Here is a 19,344-nt window from a genome sequence, read left to right on the forward strand (position 1 = left end):
AGTGAAGGAACAAGTGTCTGGTTAAGCTCTTGAGTTCATGAGTTCTTCCATGATGAGGGACTCATGTCTGAGTGAACTCTTTGGATCTACAGTTCTCCCCATGACAAGGGACCAAATGTCTGGGAGCACTCTTGGGATCTATAGTTCTCTCATGGCAAGGGACCCTGTGTCTGGTTGCACTCCTTATTTATATCTCTCCCATGACAAAGGATTCAGTGTCTGAGTACACTCCTGGGATTCCTGATTCTCAATAAGGGACCCAATGTCTGGTTGCACTCTATAGTTCTCCCATGGTGATGGGCTTTATGTTTGGCTAAGCTTTCAGGCTCTATAATTCTTCCAAGATAAAGAATGCAGTTTCTAGGAAAGCTCTTGGGTTCTAAATAGATCCCATGGTGAGGGACTCAGTGACTGTGTAGGATTTGGCAATATGTAAAGCTGTCCTGTGGGGAAAGATGCACAGTTTAATGTGGCTTATTCCATCCTTGATTTTTAGGAGAGTCAGAACTATACAGGTATAATGTCTAACACTAACTTTCTGCATTCACAGATGGAAATTGGAAATGTGTACAATGCTCCAGGTAGGTTTCTATTAGTTTAGTTCAGGAATGGCCAAATCCGGTCCTCACGAATCACAAACTGGCCAGGTTTCCAGCATATCCACAATGAATATTAAGGTTGCCAATTGTCCAGATTTTCTCCAGACAGTACAGATATTAGAGGGACTGTCCAGAAGCCAGGAAGAGGGCTAAAATATCCACAAAATGTCTGGACTTTAGCCCTCCAGGACCAAACAAGGTTCCCTCTGTTATATCCTCTACCAAACTCTCCATCTCCATTTTCAGCAGAGCTCTGCACTTCTAGCTCAGCACTTCGGTTTCTCAATAAATGCTTCCCCAGTCGTACAATCTCTATTGCAGAGTACAGTTCAAACGTCAGCTGTTTCAACTGTGCAGGGCTCTGTAGCCCGTTTGGTTCAATCAACTGAGCTTTTGAACTGAGCTCACAAGAGGAACCAGAGTGTGGGAGCAGTGGTGGCCAGGCTCTCAGAGCCAAAGAGAGAAGGCAGCAAAGTGGTGGCTGGGTCCTCCCGGCTGAAGACAAGAATAGAAGCAAGGGCCTGGCGCACCTGGCAGAAGAGAGAGCTGAAGAATGGTGGCCAGGCCCTCCCGATTGAAGAGGAGGCAGAGCATCAGCCAAAGGGAGGAGCAATGAACACTGCACAAATAGATGAAAGGAGGTGTCCCAATGCCATGTGAGCTGATAGAGGAAGCTGCAGCTTCTCTGCTTGCACTGGCAGGCATAACTTTGGGGGAAGATAGTAAGTGTATGGGGGAGGGGGGGGAAGCATGTATGTATTGGGGAGGAGAGAGAAAGCATGTATATGTATGGGGGAGGGGGAGAGTATATTTATGTATGTGTGTATGAGGTGGGAGAGAGAGCACGTGTGTGTGTATATATGAGGTGGGAGAAAGAGAATAGCCACTGCTATTACTGGAATCAATAGCATGGGATCTTCTTGGTGTTTGGGTACTTGCCAGGTTCTTGTGGCCTGGTTTGGCCTCTGTTGGAAACAGGATGCTGAGCTTGATGGACCCTTGGTCTGACCCAGTAAGTCAATTTCTTATGTTCATGTATGTGTGTGTATGGGATGGGAGAAAGCACACGTGTGTGTGTGTGTGTATGGGGTGGGAGAGTGTGTTTGTGTGGGGGGAGAAAAGAGAGAACATGTTTGTGTGTGTGTATATGGAGTGGGAGAGATAGACAGCACATTTGTATGAGTGTGTAGAGTGGGAGAGAGGTGGGGTTGGATTGGCTTAAGATTGAGGAGGTGGTAAAAGAAGGATACTTGGATGCTGGGTAGGGGGTAAAAGACAAAATAAAGAGGCAGGAGGTAGGGAAGGACATGACAGAGGAGGCAAGAGTGCTGATGAGAGGATTAGAGGCAGAGGAAATAGCTGAGGACTGGAAATAGGTGGAAAGAGGAACTAGGGGGTGGGGGAATAGAAGATTGGAAAAGAACAGGGGCGGATTGAGGGAAAATAGTGGCCCGGGGGATTTTCTCCATACTGGCCCATGGGTACCCAATTACATATACAATATAATTTACATATTTAATTTACATATATATGTACACACCCCTATATATCAGATGCTACTCCCATATCAACATAGTACTATTTGCCAAAACTCAAAGAATAACAACCCTACCTATGAAAAAGAATACCACAAATATTACACCAGAATCTAAAATATCAATACACCTCCTATCAGGAAAACAGAACAGGCCAAGCTACTACAGATCCCTACAGAGAAACCACACGCTAAAAGAATGCTTCATCTCAGACTTTGCATGCAGAACACAAACTCTCACCAAATACAGAATAAAGCCACATAAAGTATAAATAGAAATGTGCAGACAAAAATTAAACTGTAAAACGTATCACGCCAGACTCTATACAGTGCAACAATGGAAAAACAAAAATGTCACCTTTCTTCATGAAACAATCAATAAAATCAAGATATATAAATCATGACTCATAATTATAAAATCATAATAAAATAATTTCAAAACAGCTGATGAATAGAATATCCAATAATTAAAGACTCAAGCAAATTTTTAAACCTTTACCAAACACCAATAAAATATTTCAAACAGCAGACACATCACATACTACCCAATAATTAAAATGGTAATCAAGAAAAATGAACTTAAAAAGCCACCTTTACTTACCCTCTCCAGCAGTTCCCCTACTCCTTTCCCTTGCAGGCGACGCCAGAAGCAGCAGTAGCTGCTGAAGCTGTCCTCATGGTCCTCTTCCTTAGGGACCACAACCAATCTCTTCTCTCTCTCACTCACACACACACCAGTCATACCCTCAAGACCAGTTTCTGTCTCTCACACACCAATCATCTCCCCAACCAGTCTCTCTCTCTCTCACTCACACACGAGCACACACATACCAGTCATCTCCCTGATCAGTCTCACACATACACATGTCACCTCTCTGGCCAGTCTCTCTCAATCACACAATGCTCTCGCTCTCTCTTACTTACACAAAGGCTTTCAATCATACACATGCTCTCTCTATTTCACTTACACACAAGCTCTCAATTACACACATGTTCTATCTCACAGCCACAAGCCAGCCAAAAACATGCTCCATATCTCTTGCACACACACACTGACACACAGAAGTACCCTCCCTGTCTCACATACCGTGACCGGTCCGTAGGTCAAGGAGACTGGGAGAGAGAGTGGAGGAGAGGGCACAGTATGGCCTAAGAACATTCCTCCTGCAGGACTTGGGCCTGTCCGTTTTCTGGACGAATGGAGCATGTAGAGACATCATGGCCGGGCTGACCACAGTACATGCAAAGGCCGCGCTTCTTCCGAAGTCTTCTTTCTTTGGAAGTCAAACATCCATGACCAAGTTGCATCGGTTCATCTTTATCAGCAGCAAGAATTACTGGAACCATCCGAGGTGCAGATGCAGCACTAGCCTGTTTCGACCCAGGTAACACCTTAGGCCGGAGTTCCTTCACCTTGTCCCGGAGCCGGTGATCAATCCGAGTGGCCAAGGCTACTAAATCGTCCAGCGAGTCAGGTGTTTTGCGAGCAGCCAGCTTGTCCTTTAAACGGGTATCCAGGCCTCTACAAAGGAGAGTCTTGAGACATTTGGGGTCCCAGCGGAGTTCCACTGCAAGAGTTTTGAACTCTATGGCGAATTCAGCCAAAGATCTGTTGCCTTGCTTCAATTCAACCAAAGCAGAACCAGCTACAGAAGTTCGAGCAGGGTCTTCGAAAACGGATTTAAACAAGTCCATAAATCCTTCATGTCCTGCAAAATGGGGTCCTTGCTTTCCTGCAAGGTAGATGCCCAAGACAAGGCCCTACCATCCAGGGATGAAAGGATGTAGGTAGTCTTGGAAAGAGCCGTAGGAAACAATGATGGCTGTAAGGCAAAATGCATGCAGCACTGGTTTAAAAAGCCCTGGGTCTTCTGGATTTCTCTGGAAAAGCGGATTGGAGCCGCCAGTGGTAAAGCAGTCTTTAAAGTTACCTCCTGTAACTGACCTTCATGGTTGGAAGCTGTGCCTTGAACCTTCTGTGTGTGTAGCTGATGAAACACTGAAGTAAGTTTCTCCAAGATGTATTGCTGTTCCACAATGCGCTGGGCCAGGCCCGGTATGGCCTGCAAGGCATTGAGTTTTGCCGGATCCATGGAGTTAGCAATCTGTTATTGTTTGGGATAGTTGTGAGTGGATCCTTGGGCCGGTGGCAGATGACCATGCCCCCGGGGGAAGATCTCGAGAGGGACCACCGGTCAGGCTCAGAGTGTGGAGACATACACACTGGTTCTTTTATTAAACAGTATATTGAACCACCAGAAGTGGCAGTAGTGAGCTGGAAGCGCCTGGCTGGGCTGTAGTTCCTCAGATACTGAAACAGCGATCCCAGGATGGCAGAGCTGTAGAGAAACTAAGTATAGTGAGTAGGCAGGGTATGCAGAGTTCAGGAATAGAACCTTGATGGTAACACTCACACAATAGTCTCTTGAAGCAGCCCAGGAGCTGGAAAGGATTAGGCCCTTGAGCAGCGAGTACCTGGTTCCAGGGAAAGCTCTGAGAGAAGGATGGTAGCTCACTGGTGTTGTAGGCAACAATGACTTCCTGGCAGAAGTGGTATTCAGAAGCAGGTCCGAGAACGCGGGCCCTCGAGGAGCGAGTACCGGTTCCACACTGCGACCTGAAAGGCAAAAGAGCAACGAGGCCCCCGAGGAGCGAGTACCCCTGGTAAGTCCGAGGAGGCAGAGTAGCTAGGAGAGTAAGAAACTTTCCGTTGTAACTCGATTAGTTAGCGAATTCAGAGACCTTAAATATCCAGTGCGGATGACGTCATCTCAGGGGGACGCCCCTGAGGTTCGTGCCACTGCTGGTACTTGAGTCGGGGCCGCGCCATGCGCGCACCCTTAGGCTTCTGGGAAAAATGGCGGAGTGAAGCGTCTTGCCGGTCCGAGGACGTCAGAGGAGGGCGGCAAGATGATGCCATGGCAGCCAAACATCCAACAAGCAAAGAGGGAGTCGCCACAGAGGTAAGTTGGGTGGGGTGGAGATGTCAGACAGCGACTGTCGCAACAACTGTGAGGCGCCCCGAGGAGTGGAACGGAGAGGCACAGTCCGAAGGAGTCACTTTACTTAGGCAGGGCTGAAGGTATGAAGTACCAGAGACGGATGCTCCAAGGCAGAGGTGCGCTGGGCAGACCCGAGGAGCGGGAAGCGCGGAGACAGGAACTCTGAAAGAGTAATGCGGAGACTGTCTCGAGGGGAGGGACATCACAGCAACAGAGTCTCTGGTGATAACTAGGGGCTGCCCTGAGGAGTGGGGAAGCACAGAGCCAAGTCTCCGATGTAGTGATGTAGGCTGCCCCGAGGAGCAGGGAGCGTAGAGTAAAGCCACTGATGAATGATGTGGAGATTGCCCTGAGGAGCGGGGAAGTGTAGAGTCAAAGTCTCTGATGAAATGATGTAGTGGCCACCCCAAGGAGTGGGGTAGCGTAGAGTCAAAGTCTACGGTGTAGTGAGGTAGAGGCTTCCCCGAGGAGGGGGGAAGCGTAGAGATAGGATCTCTGAAAGGCGGTGTTGAGGCAACCCCGAGGAGCAGAGAAGCGAGTCGGCAGGATCTCTGGTGAGAAGCGCAGGAGCTTCCCTGAGGAGCGGGGAAGCCTGGAGACCAGGTCTTCCGAAGAAGTGCAAGCAGGCCCCCGAGCAGTGGGTACCCGAGCCAGAGTCCAGATCAGCAGGTAGAGATCCAAGGCAGGAACCACGGTTCCGGAGAGACAGGAAACAAGCACCAGTGAGGCGAAGGAACTCGTTGCCAAGTCAGTGTGCATAGGTCAAAGGAGGTGCTTAAATATCCCAAGATGATGATGTCCTTAGTCGGGGATGGCCCAAAGATTCCCACCAATGGTCCTTTAAATAGAGAAGAGATGGCGCATGTGCGTGCCTAGGAAAGCCCGGAGTCGGAGCGAGGGCTGGCGGTGTCCCAGCCGCCATGTGGAGCAAGGAGGACCAGGAACAGTGCGGCAACAATGGCTGGCGAGTTCCCCTGGAGTGGAGGACCAGGCATGGCAGGAAGTGAGTTGGGTTTGCCGCGGACGGCTGCGGCCGACAGTCATAAAAGTACCCCTCCTTCCATAGCACCCCCCCCCCCCCCCCGAGGGTTTGGGTTTTAAAGGATGTGTAGCATGGAATTGCTTGATGAGATCCTTATCAAGGATATTGGTGGCAGGCTCCCAACTATTTTCTTCTGGACCGAAGCCCTCCCAAGACAGGAGGTACTCCCATTTCTTTCCACGCTTATATACACTTATGTATATCAAGAACGTCTTGAACTTGGTAAATTACATCCACTTCGGAAGTCATAGATTGAGGGTCTGGAGCCTTCTTGGAGAATCCTGACAGTACCAAAAGTTTTAGCAAAGATACATGAAAGGCATTGTGGATCTTAAGAGAGACTGGGAGCCGTAGTTTGTAGGTGACTGGACCCAAATGGTGGACCACTGGGAAGGGACCGATGTACATGGGAGCGAAGCGGGAAGAAGGGAGTTTGAGATGGATGAAGCAAGTAGTGAGCCACACCTTGTCACCTGGATTAAACTGGGGGGCTTCACGGTAACGAGCGACAAAGAACCTTTTGGCTGTATGGGCCACTTTCTGTAGCAACTGCTTCATGCTGTTCCATAATTGGTGCAACTCCTGTGTGGTCGACTGGGCCGCTGGTGAAGGAACGGAAGCAGTAGAGGAGGACGTCCATAGACTATTTGAAACGGTGATGAGCCCGTAGAACAGTGGTTCTCAACCCTGTCCTGGGGACCCCACCAGCCAGTCGGGTTTTCAGGATACCCACAATGAATATGCATGAGAGAAAATTTGCATGTTATGGAGGCAGTGCATGCAAATGTTCTCTCATGCATATTCATTGTGGATATCCTGAAAACCCGACTGGCTGGTGGGGTCCCCAGGACAGGGTTGAGAACCACTGCCGTAGAAGAAGATGGATGGGAGTTCAAAGCAAACTCAGCCCAGGGAAGTAGATTAGACCAATCATTTTGCCGAAGATTAACATAGGCCCGAAGAAACTGTTTAAGAGTTCTGTTAGTCCTCTCAGTTTGCCCATTGGCTTGGGGGTGATAAGCGGAGGTAAAATCTAGAGAAACATTAAACTTCTTGCAAAGAGATTTCCAAAATCGGGTGGTGAATTGGACTCCTCGGTACGAAAGTATGTGTCTGGGCAATCCGTGGAGTCGGAACACGTGACAGATGAATAGTTGTGCGAGTTGAGGAGCCGATGGGAGGCTAGGCAGGGGCACAAAGTGAGCTATTTTAGAGAAGTGGTCGACGGTGACCCAAATGGTGTTGTTGCCTCCAGTTAGAGGGAGATCCACAATAAAATCCGTCGTAATATGGGTCCATGGCTCACTTGGGACAGGCAGAGGTTGCAAGAGGCCCCACGGATGTCCCACAGGAGGCTTATGGCGAGCACAAATGGGACATGACTCCACATATGCTTGTGCATCCTTTTTCATGGTAGGCCACCAATAGAAGAGCTGAAGAGTGGTTAAGGTCCTGGACTGACCTGGGTGTCCTGCGGTAAGGGAGTCAAGAGTCCAGCGAAGAACCCTCTGGCGAAGCTGACGTGGGACCACCGTCTTCCCAGGTGGGACCGGTAAGGTGGCTGTTAAGATGACCTTAGCAGGGTCTATTATGTGCCGGGGAGAGTCCGGAACATCCTCCGGGATGAAGGATCTGTAGAGGGCATCTGCTCGGCAATTCTTGTTGGCCGGATGGTAGCGCAGCAGGAAATGAAACCGGGTGAAGAAGAGGGCCCAGCGGGCCTGGCAATGATTCAGACATTGAGCTTGGTGTAAATACTTGAGATTTTTATGGTCTGTATACACCGTGATCTGATGCTGGGCTCCCTCAAGCCAGGGACGCCACTCCTCGAAGGCCAGCTTGATACCAAGTAACTCTTTCTCTCCAATGGCATAGTTACGCTCTGCCAGAGAGAAGCTTCTGGAGAAAAAAGAGCAAGGATGCAGGGTATGAGTAGTTGAATACTGGCTAAGGACTGCCCCCACACCCATGTCAAAGGCATCGACCTCAACTATGAATGGCCGTCTGGGATCCGGATGGCGGAGACACGGTTCTCAGAGAAAGGCGGTCTTGAGGTCTTGGAAGGCAGTCGTGGCTTCAGGTGACCAGTGAGAAGGGTTGGCCCCTTTGCGGGTCATGGCCGTATGGGGTGTGGTCAGAGTGGAATAGTGATGGATGAAAGAACGGTAGTAATTGGCAAAGCCAAGGAATCTCTGTAAGGAGCAAAGGCCCGTAGGTTGAGGCCAATCTCTGATGCTTTTCAACTTTTGAGGATCCATCCTGAATCCTTGACTGGAGACAATGTAGCCAAGGAAGGGGACGGTCTCCTGCTCGAAAGAACACTTTTTGATTCTGGCATAGAGTTGGTTGTCTCAAAGGCACTGGAGGACACAAGAGACGTTGAGACGGAGGCTCTGAAGGTCCTTAGAGAACACCAGAATGTCGTCAAGCTACACCACAACAAATTTTGGAACACAGCTGGGGCATTGCAAAGCCCAAACAGCATCACAGGGTATTCAAAGTGGCCGTCTCGGGTATTAAAATCTGTCTTCCATTCATCTCCTTTGCAAATACGAACCAAATTGTAAGCTCCCCTGGAGCCGGTCAAAAAGTTCAGAGATTAGGGGTAGAGGATAATGGTCTTTCAGGGTGATCTCGTTCAAACCTCTGTAAGCGATGCAAGGGCGGAATGATCCATTTTTTTCCCTACAAAGAAAAAACCCGCACCAGCGGGAGATTTAGAGGATTGGATGAACCCCTTGGCCAAGTTCTCGCGAATGTATTCAGATATGGCCTTTCAGTGAGCGATAGTGAGTAAATCCTTCTCTGAGTAGGCTCGGTGTTGGGTAGAAGGTTAATAGCGCAATCGTACATTCGATGCGGGGGGAGAGTGTCTGCAGCCTTCTTTGAGAACACATCTACTTAGGAAGAGTATTGTGAAGGAACACCAGGAAGTGAAATCGAAGTACTCAGGCAGGGCAGAGGTGAGATAGGCTCCAGGCAATTGGTATGGCAGAAGGATCCCCAGCAAGAAAGCTGTAAGGTGGCCCAATCAAACTGGGGAATATGTTGTTGTAGCCATGGTAGGCCTAGAACCACCAGATGTATGCTCTTCTCTAAAATGTGGAAGGAGATGGACTCCACATGCAGGGAACTAGCACAGAGAAGAATAGGAGGGGTGGTGTGAGTAACTTGACCAGGCAATGGTTCTCCATGAGTGGATGAAAGAAGTAGAGGAAATGGGGAGCGGATGGTGGGAATCCGGAGGTGCTCCATCAGTTGTTTTAAGATAAAATTGAGGGGCTGACCTGCTCGTGTGGAGACAAGGAAGGATTTCCAAACTAGGTGACTTTTCCCCCTGCAAAAAGAGCCTGAAAAGCTGACTCGCCGTTCCCGGAGGCGAGTAGGAGGGGTGTGACGTCATATCCGCCCTGCACTGGGACTCTGCCTACAAGAACAGGCTTGCAGCTGCAGAAGAGCAGGGGCTGACCTGCTCGTAAGGAGACAAGGAAGGATTTCCAACCTAGGTGACTTTTCCCCCTGCAAAAAGAGTCTGAAAAGCTGACTCGCTGTTCCTGGAGGCAAGGAGGAGGGGCATGATGTCATATCCGCCCTGCACCGGGACTCTGCCTACAAGAACAGGCTTGCAGCGGTGCGCAGCCGATGCTGGCGCGCTGCCTAAGCCGCACGCGCCAAAGGGGTGCGCACTTTGTTTTTGAAAAGTTGTCCTGGAAGTAGATTGATATTTCTTCTAATATCTGGATCTTCACAGAGATCAGCCCCTCATAGAGAGAATATATGGACAAGTAGAAAGGAAATGGTAAGCAGAATTCTCTAAAATCGTTTATTCAAATAATTATTACCTTGGAAGTTAATTCAATGCCTCATACAAAAAGAAAGGGGAAAGTGCACGAGGGAACCTCGACCCCACGTTTACCAACCTCAGGACAGACGATGATTAGAAAATTCTACCCCGCAGTGGGGGTTTCTCCAGGAAGTTTGGCTGAGGTGACGGAACAGGAGCAGCTTCCTGAACCCCTCGACGAGATATCTTTGAGCCCTGGAGCTCATGACAGAACAGTAGGACCTGCAGAGTCCCCGGGTCCGAAGTTGTCCCAGAGGGAGGAAGCGATCGAGGGAGGCCCTGCTGTTAGGATGTCTGGGCAAATTCAAGGCAAGAGAGTTTTGTCCGCCTTGATGGAAATAAATATCGGGATTTTGAGTGGAACAGGCAGTTCACTGCAACTGTCCACGGAAGGGAGAGATCAGGCTGTTTTGGGCAGAATGGAGAATTCGTCCCAGAGGTTACCAGTAAACATACTAAAAAAGCCAGATATAGTGACTCTAGATGTTTTATGGAATGCTGTATCTGTGATCGAGAAAGCTATAATTTCCTTGACTCATGCATTTCAAGGCTTCCAAGATCAATCTACAGTTGTTAATCCGGTAGTTTTAGCTAATTCTAATAAAATACAGGAATTAGACATTCAGGTTTTACAGATGAAGGAAATACAGGCTGGCCTAATTCAGGGGGAATCGAAAACAGATAAACGAATTGAAAATCTGGAAAATAATCTCAGATATAATAATCTGAGATTGATGAATTTCCCTAAGTGTAAATTTATTTCACCCAAGGAACAATTAAATAAATATTTACGGGAGGTTTTGTCTTTCTCCTCTACCAATTTACCTACAATCTCAAAAGTATATTTCCTACCAGAAGTAATTAAGAGAAGAGACAGGAAAGTGGACAGAGAATCTTCTAGGCAAAATCTGGAGACATTATCTCCTCTAGAAGATTTATCCGGGTTTTTAGAAACCTCCCAGGAAGAGCAGATTGAGAGGAGGGGAATATTACTAGTAACATTTTATATACCAGCTGAAAGAGACAATGTCCTAAGTAGTTTCTTTAGAAATAGAAATAAATTGTACCTGGGAGAAAGAATATGGATGTACCCGGATATTATTAAACCAACCCAATTACACAGGAAGACATTTTTGAATCTCTGTCCTAGAGCCTGCTCTTTAGGTGTGCAAATCTTAATAAAATTTCCCTGTAAATGTATTCTAACAATAGATAATACAAGGTATGTTTTCATGGAGCCAGTGCAGTTAGAAATATTTCTGAATTCTAAAGATGAATCAGCCTAAACCAGCCGAATGCTCAGGTATTTAATTAATACCCTCACCACTTTCTATTTCTTGAGTATTATTTAAAGGAAAGATATATTTTAATGCTCCTATGTTTTTTCTCCATTTGTTCTCTCTAATTTCATAGTATAAACAGGGTGAGAGCATATTGTATGGGCCTCGGTAAAAGATGTTAAATTGTTTGTTTTTTTTAAACTAGAGAAAGAAGAATTTTGTTCCCTAATTTTCTTTATGTATATTTATATTTTTGTATTATTACTTTTTTGTGATATGCCTAACCTGAATTGTAAGGTATGAAATCCTTATTTGTAATTTGTAATTGTTTGAAAAAATAATAAAGAGATAATTATAAAAAAAAATTTAAAAAAAAAGATAAAATTTCCACCAGCACTAGAGTCCACAACAGCCAGGGTGTGGAACTCTTGGTAATCCAGCTTGATGGATACAGGCAAGATCAATGGAGGAGAAGGTGAAGTCAGGCTTAGGAGCAGTCCTCCTGCTGGGCCTAGGCCTGGGAGTTTCCCGGACAGACAGGGCATGTGGCTAAGGCATGACTGAACTTGCCACAGTATAAGCAGAGACCAGATTGCTGGCGGCGATGTCGCTTGTGGGGCGAAAGCTTGCTTTGGCCCATCTGCATGGGCTCTTCCTCAGGTTTGGTTTGGACCGCGTCTAACCTGGGGGAGGAAGAGCGTCGACGATGAGACGAGCTAGGCGTAGATCCTCTGGTGGACGAGGACTCCCATGAACGTTCCTGGAAGCATCGGTCAATTTGCCTGGCTAGGTCGATTAAAGAATCCAAGGATGCGGGCAACTCTCGGGCTGCCAGCTCATCTTTAATTCAGGAGCTCAGTGCTTCGAGAAAAATGGAGCGGAGACAATCAAGGTCCCAATGGAGTTCAGACACCGGTGTCCGGAATTCTATGACGTAATCCGCCAAGGACCTGGTGCCCTAACAGAGATGAAGAAGCGTGGATCGGGATGTGGATTTTCTGCCTGGGTCATCAAAGATGGAGCGAAATGAGGCAATGAACCCGGGTAAATCTCGTAGGATCGGATCGGCACGTTCCCATAGAGGGGAGGCCCTGGCCAAGGTCTTACCATCCAGGAGAGAGAGGATGTAAGTAGTTTTGGTAATCACGTCTGGAAAATAAGCTGGTTTCAGGCAAAAGTGCATGTTACATTGGTTTAGGAAAACTTTGCACATCAGAGTATTCCCAGAGAACCGTGGAGGTGCCGTCAAAGGAACGGTCGGTCAAGGAACCGGCATGGAGGTAGAAGCATTGAGCTTGGAGGATGTCATGGTCGCTGCGGCATACAAGTGGAGCCTCCGATTATCAATTGCTGCTGCTAGTGCTTCCAAGGTTTTTTGTTGCTCGATGATCTTTTGCACCAGGCCAGGAATGGCTATAAAGCTGAGACCTCTGCCGGGTCCATGGCCTTAGCAATCTGTTAGGATTCGTGGTTTCGTGGACCCTTGGCCCGAGGTGGAGGTTGATGCTACCTGTGGGGGATGGGCCCCACAGGTCCTCCCCATCAGAAGGCGAGGTCAGCTGCTGCAGGGACACGACTGTAGTTCATGGAAGTGAGAACGTCCTGCGTGACTGCCACGTGATCGCAAGTACCTGCACTGAGATATACTGTGAGGCGCCCCAAGGAGCGGGACGGAGAGGCACAATCCGAAGGAGTCACAGTACTTAGGCAGGGCTTAGGATACGAAGTACCAGAGATGGATGCTCCAAGGCAGAGGTGCGCTGGGCAGACCCGAGGAGTGGGGAGCGTGGAGACAGGAACTCTGAAAAAGTAATGCGGAGACTGTCCCGAGGGGCGGGACAGCGCAGCAACAGAGTCTCTGGTGATAACTAGGTGCTGCCCCGAGGAGCGGGGAAGCACAGAGCCAAGTCTCCGATGTAGTGATATAGGCTGCCCCGAGGAGCAGGGAGCGTAGAGTAAAGCCACTGGTGAATGACGTGGAGACTGCCCCGAGGAGCGGGGAAGTGTAGAGTCAAAGTCTTTGATGAAATGATGTAGAGGCTGCCCCAAGGAGCTGGGAAGCGTAGAGTCAAAGTCTCCGGTGTAGTGAGGTAGAGTAGAAGCGTAGAGATGGGATCTCTGAAAGGCAGTGCTGAGGCAACCCCGAGGAGCGGAGAAGCGAGTCAGCAGGATCTCTGGTGAGGAGCACAGGAGCTACCCCAAGGAATGGGTACCTGAGCCAGAGTCCAGATCAGCAGGTAGAGATCCAAGGCAGGAACCACGGGTCCGGAAAGACAGGAAACAAGCATCAGTGAGTTGAAGGAACTCGTTGCCAAGTCAGTTTGCATAGGCCAAAGGAGGTGCTTAAATATCCCAAGATGATGATGTCATCAGTGGGGGACGGCCCAGAGATTCCCACCAATGGTCCTTTAAGTAGAGAAAAGATGGGGCACGAGTGCGCCTAAGAAGGCCTGGAGTCAGAGCGTGGGCTGGCTGTGTCCCAGCCATTATGTGGAGCAAGGAGGACCAGGAACAGTGTGGCGATAATGGCTGGCCAGAGCCGCAGGTTCCCCTGGAGTGGAGGGCCAGGCATGGTAGGAAGTGAGTTGGGTCGGCCGCGGATGACCTCGGCCGACGGTCATAACAAATACTAACAAAACAATGAGTAGAAAATTGAAAGGGTACTGTTAAAATAGAGGGATTCTGGAACAGAGAGCTGATAATTGCAGCACAGGCAGACTAGGATAGGGTGATTACTGTCACAGCAGAGGGACTGTGCGAAAGAGGTTTCTATCCCAGTACAGAGTCAAAAGATAGGAATGTTGCCCATTCCAGTGATAGGAATCTGGGCTATGGAAGTTATTCTCATAGCAGAGAGATTCTGAGCAAGAGAGATTAACATCCCAGAACAGGAAGTTAGGGATAGGGAGGTTGCTCTATCAGCAGAAGTTAATGACGTTGCAGAAAAAGCCTGGGACAGGACAAGGGTTATCGTACTACTGGGGTTAGTACTATAGATGTTTACGAGGCCATAAAAAGAAAACTTGGACTAATGAATGAAAGGAATTATTGTGCATGTGGGAAATAAGTTTCCTCAAAGGAATTTAGTTGCCCTTGAGATCTCCCTCTCCGCTAATATTACTATTCCTTTGCTATATGAGATGTGGATGAATACCCACCTGACAGTGGGTGCCTCTTTCTGTCCTAGGACATGTTCTCCTGAGGAAGTGGCTGACCCTCCATGACCCTGATTACTTGAGCTCTGGAATACGAGGTTACCTGAAAGTCAGTCTCTATGTGCTGGGAGTCGGAGATCGTGCCCCGGTAAGGATGACACCCTTCTGTGTGTGTACCCAGACATTGTGCTGCATGATCACTACAACACAGGGGCATGCTTTGCCCAGTCTTTATAGCATCATTAACTTGATTCCTGTCTCAATCATATTTTCTTTTGATTTTTTTTCTCTAGCACTCATTTCTTGTGATTCTGGTCTCTGTCACTTGTTTCTTTTCTCCTGACACTGTCACTCATTGCTTCTTTATCATCTCTTTCTTTTCTTCTTCTTTGCAGCTCTTTTTGTTATTTTTCATTTCTTCGTTTTTTTTTCCTGACTCCTGCCCCTGTCATCATTTTTTTTCTATTATACTTCCCACTAGTTAGCCACAGGAAGTATTGTATATATCACTTGCTCTCTAAGGATATCCTCCCCCTGCTTTCTGAAGTACTTCTCTAATCATCTGCTCATTTTTAATGTGGAAAGACAATATCCAAGGCCTGTGGTTTCTTGTGGCAGTTCAGGGGCTGATTCTATGAAAATGGTTAGAAATTAGAAAATACCATGGCATGAATTTTGAGATTCTTCAACAAATTAGCATATATTTGTATATAATTGTATGAATAAAATAATTTTTATCAAAAGTCCATTTTAAGAACTGTTCCTTTAAAAAAAATAATTTTCCAACCTGTTATTTTTCAATTCAGTTTTGTCCCTTTTTTTTAAAAATTGTCTTTTCAATTTTTTCTCCCATTTCCGTTCTTCTTTCTCTTTTCATACTACACTCACTTAGCACAGTCTCTTCTCAAAGTAATTACCTTTCACTTTCCTCTGCTTCTCTCCTTTTCATCCTTCACACCTTCATCTTTCCCCTCTACTCTCCCACTCTTTTCTTTTCAGTGGTATTGCTACGGGGGGGCCAAGGGATGGCAAGTGGCTTGCTATCCCGGCCTTAGAGAGCAGAAAAGAGATGCTCACAGCTCAGCACTTCTAACCTGCTCCTTCTGCTACTGCTGATGCCTCTTCCTCCAGCTCAGTTCAAATTGCAGTCAGCTATTTGAACCATGGAGTGAAGAAGAGGCTCTAGTGGTAGCAAGGGAAAAGCTATTGAGCCATAGCTCACTCTCTCTCTCAGTTGCCAATCGCCTTGTACTGGTTTGGGGTGGAGGCTTGGCCATTCCCCATGCTCACAGCACCGTGACTGCACTGGGTCCCACAGTTCTTTATGCAGCAGGGGTGCTCTAATTATATGGCATGTTCAGGGTCTGTGCTGGATGCCCGCTTGGTTTTGATTCCTGTCTTTTACTGGTTGTGCAACTCCCCACCTTCGTGAGAGCTGGTGTAAATAATTAAAAGTTCATTAATATCTACTGGCATTACCTAATAGTGTAGTCATATCTTCACAAACCATTATAGCACAAATAGGCATTAATGAATGGGCATTGGGCACCAAGCAATGCGGCCTTTGGGAGATGGGTTCTGCAGGCCAATGTTAATCCCACCCTATGAGAGGCTGCTGTGCAAAATCCCATCGCTACTTCCTACTGCGGGTCTGTAACAGAACTGGGGGAGAATTACAAGAGGATGAGACCTCCCCTCCTCAGATAGTAAGTGACATAAAAAGTACTTCCTGTGGCTAAGGGTCTATTAAACTCCCATCAGTCCTGACTGAAGTTAATAAGAAAGATGGTAAAAAAAAAACCTTCCTGTTCTCTGCTCCCCTGCCTTTTGCATAGCATACTTTTCTTCAGTCTTGATGCTAGTCTCTATCAATTCTTCTCTTCTTTGCTACTTGCTATCTCTCTCTCACCATTGTTCCCTCTGCTTCTGCTCCTCACCTCAGATGGAGGAACCTCCTGCTTCTGAAAGTGATGATGTGGAATCAAATCTTCTTATGCCAGCAGCAATGCCAGTTCGAATGGCAACCATTATGATTCGAGTATACCGAGCTGAAGATATCCCTCACAGTGAGTGTAATATAAAGCTGAAGATGCCTTTCACAGAAAGTGTAATGCAGAGCATAGCAAGTGTCACTCTCAGACCCCCCCACCGCCACTCAATGTCATAAGGTGTGTTTGACAGTGCACATATCTCAGCGCATGGTTGTCTGCACGTTTTTGTGCATGCAGCTTTAATCCCAATTTAACAAAGAGCTCTGCATTCAAAAAATTTGTATTTGTGTTAATATGTCTCCATGCAAATCCTATGTTAATGAAGACATTGGCTTTTCCTGTCCAATGCAGGGAAGTGGATTAAAGCCCTAAAGCCTTAATGCAAGATTTTATTTAATACTAGAGATTTAACTCCTGGTCAAAGATGAAGTAAATTTAACTCACAATTCTGGAGTTTGTTAGTCTATTGTGCTGTGCCCCAGTTTGGTCCTGGACTAATATAGCTAGACGCCCCAGGTCTGGGACCACAGTGGCACAGCAGCATAGACAAAGATTAGCCCCAGAAATGTGAGTTAACTTTTATTCCATGTCTGACCCAGGAGTTAAATTACCAAACCTAAAAAATTAGGCTAAGTATTAGGGTACCTGAGTCTGGTCCCCTGAACCAGAAGGATCTACCCTGGAATCCCTGAATCAGAGATGCAGAATTATTATATGTGCAACTTTCAATCTTTATGTAAGCTCTTTTTTTAATTTTATTTTTATACAACAGTTTTTCCCTGTAAGCTCTTTGGGGTAGGTATTTATTGTAGCACAGTTGTCACTAGTGTGCAGTGTTCGTTGTATGTGCAAATGTCTAACACTGTCACCTCACTCTTCTTTGGTTTCATCCCGTTTCAGTGAATAAGACCTGTCATTCCTCTGTCATGTAGCTCCTACTTGGCAAATAGTTTTGCTGCAAGCTGTCCTCAGGTCTAGTGCACTGAGATGATTCTGGAGAATAATGAAGCAACAGCAGTAATTGTACATTCAACAAACACTGCACAATGGTGACACTTGTACTACTGTAAGTGCCTGCTCCAAAGAGCTTACATAATGATAGACAGTTACATATAAAACAAATGTGACAATTGTACCAAATTGCACTTTTTAAACTTTACACCTGTATAGTTTGGTGCACCTTCTCAGGTTTATGTGCATTAAACATGTTTTATGTGTGTTAATTATTTAGCACATTTTTGGCTTTGCACATTTTTTGAACTCCTGATGCATTTGTGTACTATTAGCTTCCTGTATCAGGAAGCTAATAGTACACAGTATTTTTTTTTAGTGTATATGTAAAGAAAATGTGCACTGAAATTCTGCACACATTTTGTACTTGTGTCTTATTACATTGGGCCCTCAGTGAGTGTGATACAGAGCATAGTGAGTATTGCTCACAGTGAGTGCAATATAAAGTATAATGAATATCCCTCCCAGTATGTGTAATAGGGAGCATAGTATGTGTCCTTCACAGTGAATATAATACAGAGCTGACGACATCCTTTACTGTGAGTGTAACAGAGTATAGTCAATGTAATAGGGAGCATGGTGTATAGCACTCACAGGGCCTAATTTTAAAAAGCATTTACTCGTGAGTAAATGCACTTTACTTGAATAAGTGGGCTGTTGAAAATTGCAACAATACAGGCCATTGAATTGTCCATAGGATTTACTCGCATAAGTGCATTTTACTCGAGTAAATGGCTTTTGAAAATTGCTACGATAGTATGTGACATTTATGCGTGTAACTCCTTTGAAAATTACCCCCATAGTGAGTGTAACAGAGTACAGTGAATACCTGTCAGAGTGCATGTAATAGGGAGCATGGTGTATAGCACTCATACCGGGTCATTCATCAAACCACGATGTGCTGGTATCGTGTGCATTAGGGCCTTAACGCACATAAGGCGCTACCGTATGCGATACCGGCTGCATCGCGGCAGTACAATGCAAATTAGGGGAAGGGGAGGCATCTGGGCGGGATTTGGGCAGCGCTGCGGGCAATAATGTTTTCTACATTATTGCTGGCAGCACCATGGGAAATAACTACACCTTTTCCCGTGGTGTTATGGGTGCAAAACTGTGCGGCCCGGCCGCAACCGTGGCAGGCGAAAACATACCGCTGCAATGCGGCCAGCTGCACAATTTCACCCCGCCCCTTATTTTTGTGCAGCTCATCGTTCTGCTATAAATATAAATATAAATATAGCAGAGTGATGAATCTAGGCCGTAGTGAGTGTAATAGTGTAACCTCTGCACTGGACAGGAGGTGGGAATTGAGCATGCTGCAATTAAAATAGCTATATAATATGAGCTGTCAGCCCAAGAAAATCACAGCCACGCTGAAAAGGTTATCAAACCCCTATTATAGAGTTATAAGTCAGAGTTTAGGACGGGGAATTTGCATATGACAACCCCCTGAGCCTTCCTGTTGAATTATAGTCAAATATCAGTTCACAGACAAATATTGGCAAAGTCTGAAATTGTAGAACTGTGACTAAATGATGAATTTGGATTGGAAATTTATCTAAAGATAGACTTATCAAGCAGATGAAACCTCACCCTGCATACAATGGGTGGTCAACAACCTGGTGCTTCTGGTTTTCAGAATATTGAGAAAAGCCAGAGAGGATGGGAGATTGTGGGGTTTTTTTGTTTTGCTTTTTATGTTCTCCCTGGATTTTAACCTTGTGGTTAAGAGGGAGGTCTCTTCTTAGCTGGGTAGGATATGCATTTGGCTATGCTGAAATGACTGAGCAATGGTTATGAGCCTAATTCCTCCTACTGAGGAAGGAGGCTGGTAGACTAGAAGCAGAGGCTTGGTCCAAGAAAAATCCCAGTGGTTGACTGGGAAG

At 46.6% G+C, this 19,344-nt stretch overlaps 1 protein-coding gene across 1 annotated transcript in view; it reads left to right on the top strand.

Annotated features, from left to right (window-relative positions):
* The window catches only part of FER1L5 (fer-1 like family member 5), a 495,517-nt gene that overhangs the window by 14,936 nt on the left and 461,237 nt on the right, over positions 1-19,344 (top strand). The window contains exons 6-8 of the mRNA XM_029603280.1: positions 551-581; positions 14,489-14,604; positions 16,399-16,522. Coding sequence (XP_029459140.1) covers positions 551-581; positions 14,489-14,604; positions 16,399-16,522 — 271 coding nt within the window. The remainder of the gene's footprint in view (positions 1-550; positions 582-14,488; positions 14,605-16,398; positions 16,523-19,344) is intronic.

The sequence above is a fragment of the Rhinatrema bivittatum genome, chromosome 5 (genome assembly GCF_901001135.1).
Source record: "Rhinatrema bivittatum chromosome 5, aRhiBiv1.1, whole genome shotgun sequence".
NCBI lineage: Eukaryota > Metazoa > Chordata > Amphibia > Gymnophiona > Rhinatrematidae > Rhinatrema > Rhinatrema bivittatum.